General features: G+C 38.1%; 1 protein-coding gene across 1 annotated transcript in view; it reads right to left on the bottom strand.

The window, feature by feature from the left end:
* The window catches only part of LOC127429960 (extracellular matrix organizing protein FRAS1-like), a 209212-nt gene that overhangs the window by 14079 nt on the left and 180771 nt on the right, over positions 1-14362 (bottom strand). The window contains exons 50-61 of the mRNA XM_051679361.1: positions 13624-13737; positions 13240-13390; positions 12979-13138; positions 12636-12804; positions 12002-12248; positions 10928-11272; positions 9286-9446; positions 9000-9147; positions 3328-3533; positions 2940-3096; positions 2633-2833; positions 2362-2549 (exon numbers count right to left, since the gene is read on the bottom strand). Coding sequence (XP_051535321.1) covers positions 2362-2549; positions 2633-2833; positions 2940-3096; positions 3328-3533; positions 9000-9147; positions 9286-9446; positions 10928-11272; positions 12002-12248; positions 12636-12804; positions 12979-13138; positions 13240-13390; positions 13624-13737 — 2247 coding nt within the window. The remainder of the gene's footprint in view (positions 1-2361; positions 2550-2632; positions 2834-2939; positions 3097-3327; positions 3534-8999; positions 9148-9285; positions 9447-10927; positions 11273-12001; positions 12249-12635; positions 12805-12978; positions 13139-13239; positions 13391-13623; positions 13738-14362) is intronic.

The raw sequence follows: 14362 nt of genomic DNA, 5'->3' as shown, positions 1-14362 counted from the left end.
TTACAGATATTAACACTTTTCTACTTAACTGGTTCTTTAATATCAGGTCAACAAATGGCACCAGTTGGTAGGTCTCTAAAAATAGCACCCAATGATGCCTTTACCCCACTGTTCATGGGGAAAGTAACATAATATACTGTATTGCTTGAATAAATTACAAAAAATCTTATGTAACAGCTATTCATTTTCAAGTGACCAATGCATTTCATTTTAAGCCTAACAGTTAGAAGCTCAAAACAATAATTAAATTAGATTTGTGAAGATTTAAAGCATAAAACTCTTTATAAATATAAATGGCATAAATAAAAATAGTTATTATTATTATTATTATTATAACTAGAGGTAGACCGATATATCCCCGGTGTGTTTTGGGCTTGTTTATACTTAAAAGTCCAGCGTTATGGACCAACTCTTCATTTTTTCAGGTTATTATTGCAATCTTGGTTGAACAAACTGCAACTGGGATTTTATTCATTTTGGACTCTCTCTTTGCTTGCCATAGTAAAGAAAGAAAAATAAACTGTTTTGACATTTAATAAAATTGATTTTAAAAACTACTGGCCGATTAATCTGTTATCGCCACTTCCCAACACCTTAGTTATCAGTATTGGCACAATTCACGATCGGCCAAACTCTAATTATAACGGTAATAGAAATAATAAAAAATACAATGCACATTGTGTTATTAGTGTTGTAGTTTAATGAATATGTAGTTATTATTGAGTCAAAAAGCAGATATAAATAAAAACTGAATCTGCATTTTTCTAACATATTCACATATTTATAACATAGGAATAATCTTAATCTGTATCCGTTGATCTAATAATTATCCCTTTAAACTCTGAGGGCATTTTTAAAGATTTCATGTTTGAGTGACATACCCAAAATCAAAGGCTTATAACGGCAAAAAAAAAAAAAAAGGAATGCCAAGTGTTTGGCATCTTTTTAAGGAAAAATGTCAAATTTTTTTTAGCGATATAATTTGATAAATTCTGAGACTCAAATATGTTTTTTTAAAAAAAAAATTTATTTGACATTATATATCTCTGGTTGTAAATAAGGTAGCTCCGAAAAACTTTTGTTTCCAATCATGTCACCTGTAACTGAGTAAAATGTTGTGTTGATATGACAAAGCAATCAAAAGTCATAGCATTACAAATATAACTTATCCTAGTGTACAAAAACATCTCCAAGTGTCTAAAAGCCTCTCTAAACAAATAAAATGTAATAATTGTACATAAGAACTAATTACACATGCAAATGCAACAATGACTAAAGGTATGCTCTCTTTCCAAAGCATACAGGCATGAGTAACGAGATCTCATTCAGTTCCATTCTGTGTCATTTGAGCCATCATTGAATCAATGTCAAGTACTTGGTGGCATCTCCTTGTGGCCATATGTAATTAGAGTGAATGGTCGTCTCTGCCCATATTTGGATGACTTCCACCTCAGGTTGCAGTGATCTGAATCCTAATATGATTGGTTTAGCATTCCATGATGCTGGACAATATACAACATAATTTCCGATTAAGTCATCTGATCCAGGAAAGTTAATGTGTTTTTGGCCAGATAGCACATTATGTGCTGTGTGCACATTGTGCTTCGTGTGGATTATCTAATGATCTATGCATCCGATTAAGTTGTGTGTGGGATTGTTTTAAAGATAATCACCTCCTCTAACTAATGGTATGTGATATTTTATGTTCTGTTTATTGTTCATGAAGTTATAAGCAAACATGCGCCATAAAAGCAACACCTGTGTAAATATAACATGTATGTCAAAGGTATATACTTAGCTATTACTTGCTATATTTTTTTTCTGAGAGAGAAATAAATAGGCTGGTTGTACTCTACTCTTTTGAGAGCTTTCCAACGACATATGGCACATGGCTATTTGATCAGTTTGATGTTTTTACCGATTACAATAATATGTGCAGTACAAAATTATTAATAAATTATCAAAACGGAACACTTCTGATTTGTCTGCAAATTCAAAGCACTTCTTCAGTTCTGGTCATAATGCCTACATGTATTGTAAAGTACAGCTTCTAAGCTTTATTACAATACCTATTTTGTGTTGGTCAAGACTGTAGTTACTAATATGTTGATAATTATTTCGATATTTGATATTTGATATTTCTCGGCAGGCCCATCCAAGCTTAAAGGGTTATAAAAAACAGAATGTTTCAAAATAAAAAAATGAAAGGCCTGAATTATTTTTTTATTTTAAGGCTTAAATAACTCGTATAGCTGATATAAAACAAATTAATGGATCAGAAAAGCTTCATTAGTTTTAATACATAAAATGAGAGCAAATGTGGAAATGAAAAAACGAAACAAGTATTCAGTAGTTTCTTACAATGGGTGGAGCTGGAAGGATGAGACTTCCTGCAGCTTCTTGATCTAGGATAGTCACTGTTGCTATGCTTATCTTTCCAAGCACAGCTTCAACAGGGTCGTCAGGACCAAGGACCAGCGAGAAAGACTCATGCCACTCTCTGTCCTCATTGGACAGGATCTCTACTTTAAAGAGGATGTGGTCCACACCTATCAGCAAAGAGAGAGGAAATTAAAACAGAATTATAATGTATAGGTACAACAAATTAGAACTTGCTGAAGCCATGACTTACCAGGGCTGAACTTGAGGACTCGACTCCTGGGGTTATAGTCCACACCTGACTGGGCAGATCCATCCCTTGTGCTGCACCGGATCTTGGAGGTGCGGTCAAGGTCACCTTTACGAATTACCTTGATATTCAAAACCTCAATTCCATCTGGACCAGGGGGTTCACGAACTTGGTATGAGGCTTGCTCAAACTCAATTGTAGGTGCTGAAAAGCATGGTGTACAACTCAGACTTTTAAAAACTTTTTTAAATAGTTTGAATGCTACATAGTTTTAATTTTAATTTTTTTGAGCTACAAGATAACTACTCACCATCTTCATCATTTGTGATGGTCACAGTTACAATGTCATTGACTCCAATCATGGCTCCAATCCAGTGGTCACCCTGTGGGCTTCCAAGGTGGACCTGGAATGCCTCTTCAGGCTCAAACACTGAGTCATCTTGAATCAATACTGTACAATTTTTCAGCTGCCAATCAGAAGCAATATTTTTCAATATCAACATGAATATACTTTAAAATTGTCTACTCTTATCCCTTAACATAAACACTGAGGCCATATAAAACAAGACCATCTCATAAAAGGGAATTTGCAAGACCTGCACCTCAATACACTGTGTCCTACTAAAGCCATGTAAAGTTGGTGACTTAATCTAATTCATTAATCAATGACAAAACATTTTGTTTGAAAGAAGCAGTACCTTCTCCCTTTTTTGGAAGGTGATTCTGAAGTCATCTGTATTTCTCCTTTCCTCAAAGTCATCCATCACCATAGCAGACATTGTGCGTGTGAAACAACGGACAGAAGACTTATACGTCAGATCTCCTGTCCTAAGAATAGGGATGTGCAGGACACCATCTTTCTCCTTTACTGTATATGCCAACTTCTCAAACTGCATGCTAGGTACTGCAACGAGAAAGCATTTACTCCATAAGTGACTACTGTGATGTTACATGGTTATCAAAGGAATACTAAAGGGTCAACATTTACTCATCCTCATGTTGTTCCAAACACATATTACTTTTTTTTTTATTTATTTTTTATGATTAACATTTTTATCGATTCCTCCATTGAACACAGAAAAGCAAAACATAAATACACAGAATCAACATTTAACTCCCACTACCACCCCTCCCCCTCCCCAACCCGACCCTCAACAAACACCCCAGTTGTCACACGAGTACATACACACAAATGGGAAAAAATAAAAATAAAATAATATATATATATATATATATATATATATATATATATATATATATATATAAAATAATCACACATATTAACAACTACCCCTCTCTCTCCACACATCCATGCTGAGAACCCTCCAAGAACGCCAAATATCTGCCCCATTTCCCAACAAACAAATTCAAATTCCCCAGTCTTCTATATGACCCTTCTTCAAAAGCTGCCACCTTCCCCATCTCCAAGCACCACTCCTGAAATGAGGACGCTCCAGCCAACTTCCAACCCCTTAAAATCACTTGTCTGGCGATCATAACACTGGTTAGGACCCAAGGTTTATTCTGTATACTGATGACCAACCATCACCTAAAATACAGAGTCTGGGGCAAAATGAAATTTGAGCACCCAAAATGTCACATATAAAACTACAGGGAGAGTATGCGCCATACCTCCCGCCACCACCACTGGAAAATAATCTTCCCTTCTTATCGCAGCTGCTAATGGTTCCAGGGCAAGACGGAACAATAATGGGGAAAGAGGGCAACCCTGCCGGGTGCCCCTATCCAGAGTAAAATAATCTGAAATTAATCCATTTGTTTGTAACGCCGCTACTGGGTATCTATAAAGTAACTTCATCCATCCAATAAAAGTATTCCCGAACCCGTATATTTCCAAAATCTTAAAAAGATAATCCCATTCTACCATATCAAATGCCTTTTCGGCGTCAATTTAGATGGCAGCGACCAGAGTCTGATCATTCACCACCGACCACATGATATTGATTAAATGCCTAATGCTATCAGAAGAGCTGTAGCCCCGAATAAACACTACATGATCTATATGTATAAGAGATGTCATAACTTTACTTAATCGGTTAGCCAGAATTTTTTACAATATTTTTACGTCTAGCTGGATCAGGGAAACTGGACGTTAACTCTTACACTCGCTTGGATCTTTGTCCTTTTTAAGAATCAGACTGATCCGGGCTTGTGTCATGGTTGGCGGAAGCTTTCCATTCTTTAATAATTCCGTATAAAGCAAAAGTGGAGCCAGTTCTGTAGCATAAGATCTAAAAAATTCAGCAGCAAAGCCGTCTGGCCCCGGAGCCTTGCCTGTAGGGCAAGGTCTTAATTACCTTGCCAAAATCCTCCAATTTTATCTCAGAATCAAGACAATTTTTCTGCTCAGTCGTCAGTTTAGGGAGTTCTAATGGTTCCACAAAGTTTCTAATATCTTAATCAGTAGACGAAGACGTGGAATAGAGATCAAGGTAGAATTCTTTAAAGGCATTATTAATATCAATGGCTGAGGTCACAATTTCACCACCAGCAGATTTCACTGAGGGAATGGTAGAAAAAGACTCTCTCTGATTTATATATCTAGCCATAAGTTTTCCTGCTTTGTCCCCCGACTCAAAGTATGACTGTCTTGCCCTGAATAGCCAAAACTCCACCTTCCGTGACAAAACAGTGTTATATCTGTATTTCAATCGGGTCAATTCTCTGAGGACATCAGATGACATTCGGCACTTCAGCTCTGCCTTGGCACTTTTAATATTCCCTTAAAACTCCACGAGTTCTCGTGCTTTGGATTTTTTGATGAATGAGGCATACTGTATGAGCCGACCCCTAAGAACTGCCTTAAGTGCCTCCCAAGCCACGCCCACAGAGGATACTAAAGACCAGTTGGTCTCCATATAAACACTGATTTTGGCCTTTAACATTTGTTGGAATTCAGGATTTTGCAAAAGGGATTCATTAAAGTGCCAACTATATGATTTATTTTTCTCCGTATGTGGCAACACCTCTAAACTCACAAGGGTGTGATCTGAGACTAAGATGTTTCCAATTGATCACTCAACAACAGATGAAATGAGGGACTTTATATATATATATATATATATATATATATATATATATATATATATATATGCTGGGCCTCATGTATTCAGATAGAAGACATAGGCAGGCCTAACACAGTTGTAAAAACCTAACTCAAGCCCCCACATTCCAAGTCGTAAATTATACTGATAAAAATCGCACCAAAATCAAACAAAGGGAGTCCAAAACAGACTACAAATCCCATGAAGCCTTGCTCACTAAAGGATCGAACTCTCAACTCCTACTGGATGAGGCACACAACAGAATGTCCCTCAAGCATGACATCATCAGGAGTTGAAATACCTCTGAAATGCTTCCGGGATTTGCTTCCAGCAACTTTGTTTGCAGTGTGTAGACGCAGCTCATCGCTGCTCTCAGGTGCAACCTCGTGGCACAAGGAAGTAACGTCCGACTTGAAACTGTGGCCATACAATCTCCATCTCGCTGGTCGAGTTGAGATTACTCTGTGTTCAACCGAACACTCTAACGGATCCGAAGGAGACCGCCGAGCAATCCTCAACTTCATCCGTTTGCCTGCAGAAGTGAAGAGATTAAAGATTTCTCTTCCATCTTCAATCAAGTCGACATTTCTGAGTTCTCCACCAGCCCGCCGAGAATCAACAGCCGTACCCGTCAACAGAGCGAGGAAACGGCCTCCCGTCATCACCCGAGCCTCAAGGAACCGGGTCGGAATTAAAGGACGGATGAACACACATTCTGTCCTCATGCGATTCAAGTAAGAGGTTTACGTCTGGGCAGAGATAGAATATTATAGTGTGTTATTCTTGTGTTTCAAGGTTTTTGCTTGTACAGTTTACGGACCGCCATGTCCGCTCATTATTAATACTCAGGGTATTAATTATCACAAATTCATTTTGCTGTATTGTGGTCCAACCAAACTGGACTGTTGTGCATTTTCGCCATCGCGGGTGAAACCGGCAAACTGAGTTATCCATTAAAGAGTCAAAGAACGCGGGACTTTTACGAGCCGTCCACCGCGTCTCTGAGTGATAAACTAACAGCTGCTTTCTCTCCCACGATCGAGAAATCGGCTTTAGGGCCGTCACTTAATTCTCTCTCTCTCATACTAACCACACACACAAACACACACTCACACACACACACCTTATGTGTTATAGGATTATTTTTATTTCCATATCTAATCATATCACTGTTTAGTTTGTAGTTGTAAGTCGGAAGTTTATCGACTGCATTGTATTAATTATTAATTGATATTACTGCATAAATAAACTTTGTTTATATTACAAAGAGAAGTGTTTTGGTTTGTTTTGCATACGCCTGTGTCATGCTGATGGGATGTCAGTGCTCGGATTCAAACCTTCATTCATTGTTTTTTCCCAAAAATCGATATTCTTCGGATGTCGATTTTCCTAAGAAAACAATCTAATATTGAGACTGTTTTACTATCTGGTTATTAGTCCCTGATTCCAGGGTGGTGCCCCGTCAATGTTAATCCTTATTAATATTCTATTGATTTTTGATAATTGATAATTATCTTTGATGATTGTTGAATTTGAATGATCAATAAGCTAGTGTTAATTTTAATTAATGTTTCATCGATGTTAACAATTAACGATTATCTTTGATAATTGTTGATTTAAAGGATTAAAAAAAGCTAACATTGATTCTCATCAATGTTCTATTGATTTTAATAATTAATAATTATCTTTAATAATTATTAATTATTGCTAATAACCAAACTTGCTCCTAAATGTAGCACACTACATTTACTGGAGCCCCATATGAGGATTTAATGAGTTAGATTCAATTAATTAATTTAAATATTAATTAATAACTAAAGAAATAATTATTAATTATTTCTGATAGTAACACTGATCTAAACAACCAGTAAAGCTCTACACATTATATTAAAAAAATCTATTCTAGAATAAATCTTATGGTCTGATGAAAAAAAATTATTGTCCCTACCAGATGGGTTCAAAATCTCCAAATATCTGTAAGACCAAGATTTGTACACATCCTGTGAAGCGTCACTGTTGCTCTAGGGGGCTTACACACATTTGCTTCACTATGATCAAGGACTGAATCCATCAATAGATTAAAGTCTCCTTCCAATATTATATCATGAGGGGTGCCAGTGGCTTGCAGCATCAAAGAATGTGCTTATGTGATCGCCGGGAACATCAGTGCAAAATCTACCTTCCGTTGATGTAAGAGATTCTTGCATTCCTTGAATCGATCCGTTTCTCTCTTGACCAATGTGCAAAGTCTGGGAACAAGAAAATGCTGTGGTTCTTCCAAGAAAGCCTTCCTTTACTCCTCACCTCGTGTATCATGAGATCTTTATCGGATGATCTCAGAAATTTGACCAGAATTGATCGGGGCCTGTCTCCCTCCGCGGATCTCCGAGCCGGAACTCTGTGAGCTCGCTCGATTTCCAACTTATGGCCTGTTATGTCGAGCAGACTCGGGAAGAGCTCGTCTAGGAATTTCACCATATCTCGGCCTTCTTTGTCCTCAGGAATTCCAACAATTCGGACTTTATTTTGCCAGTTACGATTCTCAAGGTCTTCAATTCCCAGAGATACTCCAAGTCTACCTTGGTCGCTAGCGGATTAGCAGCTAATTCCCTCTCCGATGACTCCAGATAATCTATCCGTTTCTTAACATCCATCACTCTTGTAACCAACTCAGTGAATTTCGTCTCCATGGCAGTGATCGATCGACGTATTACAGCAAGATCCTCCAAGTCAGCAACGACCTTCGTCAGCATCGCCGTCATGTTCAATAGTTGACGCTGAATCTCTTTCACCTCACTGGTCAAACTGAGTCCGGGCTTCCGGCCTGTTGCTCAGGGGCTTCAGCTTGAGCACGTAAGTGTCTTTTAATGTCTTCAGAGCCCGAGGATTTTGAATTCTTTGACATATTGTCTTCCTAGAACAGTTATGGGACAGGGTGTATCGAATCTCACCGGTTTATGACACAAAAAGTATTAAGAACTAGCAAAGTGCGCAGAGCTCGCCGTTCACATGTCCGAACCTCGCATGGTGCCACGCGACTTTCTTTTTTTCCATTGAACACACAAGGAGATCTTGGGCAGAATGACAGCCTCAGTCACAATTTACTTTCATTGCATCTTTTTCCATACAATGAAAGTGACTGGTGACTGAAGCTAACATTACATACAACTGTCTAAAGTCTCCTTTTGTGTTCCACAGAAGAAATTCATACAGGTTTGGAACAAAACACAAGGCTAAGTAAATGATGGAAGAATTCCTATTCCTTTAAATCAGTGATTATGATTGTAATTGACAAGTGAACGCACTGTCTTGAGTGGTATCAGTGATGTAAACAGAGGCTTCATATGGCTCAGTAAGGATCGCTCCATTGGGAGAGCTAAGAAACACGATGAAGGACTCTTTCCCTTCAATGGTAGGATTCTGGATGTCATCCATTATAGTCAAACTGCATGTCTAGGAAAGAGTAAACAGAAGATGGAAGTGATCTAATTATAAGACTACTAATGTGATTAAACTGAAATGGATCCTTTAAAAACCAATCATCTTACACTATGTCAGTAGACATGTGAGAAAAATCTAGAATTTAATTACCTCCTCAGTCTTGCCTGGTTTAAACTCCACCTTTTTGGAACTTGGTATGTAGTCCACGCCAGGTGTGGCTGAATCCTGTTCTGCAGGACGTGTGGCACACCACACAGAGGTCACGGAGGAAAGGTCACTGCCCTGCCTCAGAACAGGGATTTCAATGGTGCCTGTGGGAACATAACTCACAATCAATACTGAATAGGTATTGTACTGAACAGATTACTAAATTCTAAATAAGTAGTTGCTTTTGATTTGTTCTTGTTCCTCTTCACACTTACAATTTCAAGAAATGCCAAAAAGTCAACAAGTAAAAGCTACACATTGTTATCAGTGTAAAATCAATGTATGCAGACTACTGGGTGATACATTATATGTATATTCACAATATATTCCCAATTATTTAAAATGAAGCAACACTGTGAATATATGTAGAAGTGATATTAATGCACTTTTCATTTGGCCATTATGTTTCCTTAATTTGTGACTCATTTTGCAATACTTCCTTTGCGAGTATGAGAGTGTTTAAACAGATTTTTTATTGACTGAACATTACATTTATATAGCTCTTTTCTGACACTACACTCAAAGTGCTTTACACAGTGAACAGGGGACTCTCCTCAACCACCACCAGTGTGCAGCATCCATCTGGATGATGCAATGGCAGCCATAGTGCACCAGTACGAGAGGAGAGAGTAGAGTTATAGAGCCAATTAGTGGATGGGGATTATTAGGAGGCCATGATTGAGAAGGGCCAATGGGGGGAATTTAGCCAGGACACCGGGGTTACGCCCCTACTCTTTACGAGAAGTGCTCTAGGATTTTTAATGACCACAGAGAGTCAGGACCACGGTTTAACGTCTCATCCGAAGGACGGTGCCTTTTTACAGTATAGTGTCCCTGTCACTATACTGGGGCATTAGGACCTACACAGACTGCAGGGTGAGCACCCCCTGCTGGCCTCCATAATACCTCTTCCAGCAGCAAACTTAGTTTTCTCCATGAGGTCTTCCATCCAGGTACTGACCAGGCTCAGCCCTGCTTAGCTTCAATGGGCAACCGATCTTAAGCTACAGGGTGATATGGCTGCAAGGTATATTAATAGCATCTATCATCTTCAATAGCAAAAAAGGTGTTAGAGTTGGTAAGTTTGATCTCTGTAATTCACTTATCTGTTTCAGTGAATTGATTCAAAACTCAAATTCGTTAATGCCACCTCTCAGAAATGTTCACTGAAGTCCCCGTGTGGCTTTTACATGTATTAAAATGCTTAAGCAAAGAATATACCGTATATATAGTTAATATAATGTAAATATTGCTGTTTATGAATATGTATTGATATATTGGTGCATATAAAGAAAAATGATTAAATATTCTGCATTTAGTGTTAATTTAGTGAAAAACAATGTGAAAAACATGTCTTGCTTATTTTTAACAAAATTCTTTACTGTTTTATACTTCTTGCATTAAATATTTTGAACCTCATTGGCAACAATGGCTATTTGATCGGCATTATGGTTCCATTGAAGAAAAAAAACTTTTAAGAATTTCAGAGCAAATATGTAAATATTACATTGAAAACGTACAAAATAAAAAGTATTGCAATATAATTTTTTTTTTTTTGCTATATTGCTCAGCTCTACTGACAAACCTGCATCTTCACTGAAGGTGAAGGAACCATTGCCCAGGAAGACAGTTGAGGCATCATTTGGCCCATCTATGATGACTTTAGCCACCGAGATGTCACCCATGTGTGCGTTGTCTGAGGCGTCCGACAGCACCAGCTCAAACTCCTCAGAGAGCTCATACTCACTGTCATCAATCAGCTTTACGTCACAAGTAGACATGCTCACTCCTGGACCGAAGATGATGCGATTCTCACTGCTCATACCACGGGTCTTATAGTCAGAACCGGACTCTAGGGCATGCAGGCTGCTACCCCTGGCTGATTTAGGCACAGTGTAACAGAGAGCAGAGACTGTGCTGCTGGTGTCACCTAAAGAACAGAAAAAAGATCTGAGCTTTAGCAAATGAACAATGACTTTGATGATAAAGATGAATAATTATTACATTTTTTTAGATTTACTGTCTGTGTTTTTATTAATTTAGCTTTTTTAATAAGAATTTATGAGTCTTTTTAAGTAATTTACTAAAAGAACTAGCTCGTAAGAGTCATATGTTCCTAAATTCAAAACATTTACAATAGTTGTAAAGTTGCGATAGTTGCGAAGACAACGCAAAATAAAGACGATTTGTCTTTATTTCATTTTGTGGTACACTGTCTTTTTATTTCGTCACATTCAATTTAGACTGCAAGCTCACAACTCAGGCAAAATATGATTTATTTTGCCACGGCACTGCAGATTCAGCTCTATCGACAGCATCTCTGACATGAGAATATATTTTTAAACAAAAAATGCATATACAGCAATGCGCTTACAATAGGAATCTATGAGGAAAGGCATTCTGGAGGTTTTAAAAGCAACATTCAGCTCGTATTTTGTTAAATATCTTTTATTGGAGCTTTTAAAATTGAAAATCATTTTAGTGATGGGAATACTGTTTGAGGCAGACAAATTTATGCGGTTATGCATTCCCTCATACTGAAAGGAGAAATTGTAAATATAATTATGATGCTATGATTGATATTTTGAGTAGAATTTGAAACCTATCAGAAGACATTTGAAAAGAAACAACTCCTTTTGTAGGAATTGGTTACACTGACCTTTTCTCTCAATAGGAGCAAAGATGAAGCCAGTGCTCTCGTTGACGTGGTAGGTCTTCTTATCGAACTGCAGGGTGGGTTCATCCTCTGTGTCATTGATATTAACTTTAGCTCGGGTCACTGACCCCAGCAGGGCATACACCGGCATACTCAGCTCCACGTTAAAGCTCTCTGTGTTCTCAAAGACCTGGTCATCATTGATCACGATTGTGCACACCTTAGTGTCTTCTCTCTCATCAAACTGAACCTGGGGAACCACATTAAAGAGCTTCTGAATATTTAGCTTCTGAATGTTCTATACTAACAAAATCTTTCCAGAAATTTTTGACTCAGACATCAATATGACTTGTGAGCAAGTTTTTCTCTACAATAGAGTAATATTTAGCCAAATAAATATTTTAAAGCACAGCATGACTAGAAAAATGTATATTCATTACAGAAATTTCTATGACTTTTCCAGGCCTGAAAAACTAAATTTTAAAGTTCCTTGATATTTCTAGGTTTTCTGTGACCGTGGGAAACCTGCTCACAATCTGTCCATTAAATCAAGGAGATTTTGATTATGTGTAATAAACTGTATTATGAAAGGACAGCCTCTGATCAGCTAACCAATCAAAATTAGGACATACTGTACCTGTCCTGCGTATTCAACATAGTCCTGCTGCCCAGGCTGAGAGCCCATGCTGGAGGTGGAGGTTGCAGCGCCCTCCTCGGTACGGCACAGCACAATGGCATATTGGTTCAGATTGCCAGTCCTCTTTACTGTGACTGACACGGTTCCATCTTTCTCACTCACATTGTAGCTGCAGACAGAAGACCACAAAGTAAAGATTATTCATTTTATACAGAAATTTTAGTTGATTTGTTTTCTCATAAAATAAAATGTTATTTACTGTATTTGTTCTATGTCACTGTTCATAAACTGAAATAAGCACAGTTTGTGATTTCCTCAAGGACAAAATTCAAGACTGACATACCTCTTGTGCTCAAAGCTGATTAGGGACCACTGAATGTGGAACACATTGTCACTGACGATGTTGGGCTTGCTGTCCTTCACAAGGAATTTGAAGTTGTCCATAGTCTCCTTAACGTTGTTCTCATTCAGAACGTAATGGATAAGGCTCAGGTTAATGTCAGCTGCAAGACAGCATTATTTTAAGCAATATTCCAGGTTCAATGCAAGTTAATGCCACAAATGACAGCATTTGATTTTATCCTCTGTGTAGTGTCAGTAATACCTTGCGTGAAAGAGGTGATAGGCTTGCCAGGCTTGAGTTTACTCTCTAGGTAACCGTGTTTTGGTTCGGTTGTGACTTCATAAGTCAGCTGTCCATCATCAGTGTCTGGATCAATAGTGAGGAGCTCCTTCTTTGAGATCAGATTGGTGGCCTGTAATCGTAGTTCACATCAAAATGTTATTTAGTACTTAGTTTACAGTGAATACTGTAACAGTGCAAAATTCTTTCACTTTTGTGGTCATGCAAGGAAAAGCCAGAGGGAGGCAGAAGTGCACCACTGTTTGTCAACATCTCAGTACAGCTGACTGAGCAATCACTTGGATTAATCCAGCTGCTATGTGATTTTAAATATAAACTGTGTTTGGTTCAACAGTGATTGTCGACCTTATTGTCCATGTACTCCAGCCATTGCAGGCCCAGGTTGGTGACAATTCTAGGGGTTCCATCATCAACAGGTAAAATGTCGATTTTAAACTTTTGTGGAGCAGCTGTGACAACCTGAAACAAAGGACAAGCATTAAATCTCTTGGCTGATAGAAACATGTTCCATGAATTCCTATAAGAGTAATTGCTTCTGATTTACCAACAACACTCACTTTAATCTCTTGGTTCACCCCTCAAGCCAAGTCTATTTAAATTCTAATGTACAGTAAGTCTAGCTTTCTAAAGTGCTGAGTAATGGTGTTCCAGGCCTCCCTGATTAAATACTGTCATAGGGCTGATATTTTGTCATTTTATGACAAGGTGAGGTACCCCTTTTCCAGTGTCCACTGAGAGACTATTTACCTCCCAGAGCAGCTGACAGTAAGCTTACTCAGCTAGAAGAGGAAAAAGTAATTGCTGATAGATGGAGTTATTATGATGGGGAAAGAGGGAGAGACAAAGAGGAAGGCGTGATAGGAAGTGGGGTAGGTTATACAAAGGGACTGGATCCTTTAAGATAATCCATATCCGTATTTCCCTATCTGTCACTCACTCGACATTGTGTTGATGTAGTGACATTAGAGGTCGCCCTTGAGAGCCCCAAACATCTCTGATCTTTGAGAAAAGGCCAATGGGAATTGGTGAGAGGAATTTACATGCCACTCCCCCGGACATTCAGCTATAAAAGGAGCTGGATTGC

Source organism: Myxocyprinus asiaticus, chromosome 3, assembly GCF_019703515.2.
Source record: "Myxocyprinus asiaticus isolate MX2 ecotype Aquarium Trade chromosome 3, UBuf_Myxa_2, whole genome shotgun sequence".
In the NCBI taxonomy this organism is placed as follows: Eukaryota; Metazoa; Chordata; class Actinopteri; order Cypriniformes; family Catostomidae; genus Myxocyprinus; species Myxocyprinus asiaticus.
This window is presented reverse-complemented; position numbering and strand designations above follow the sequence as displayed.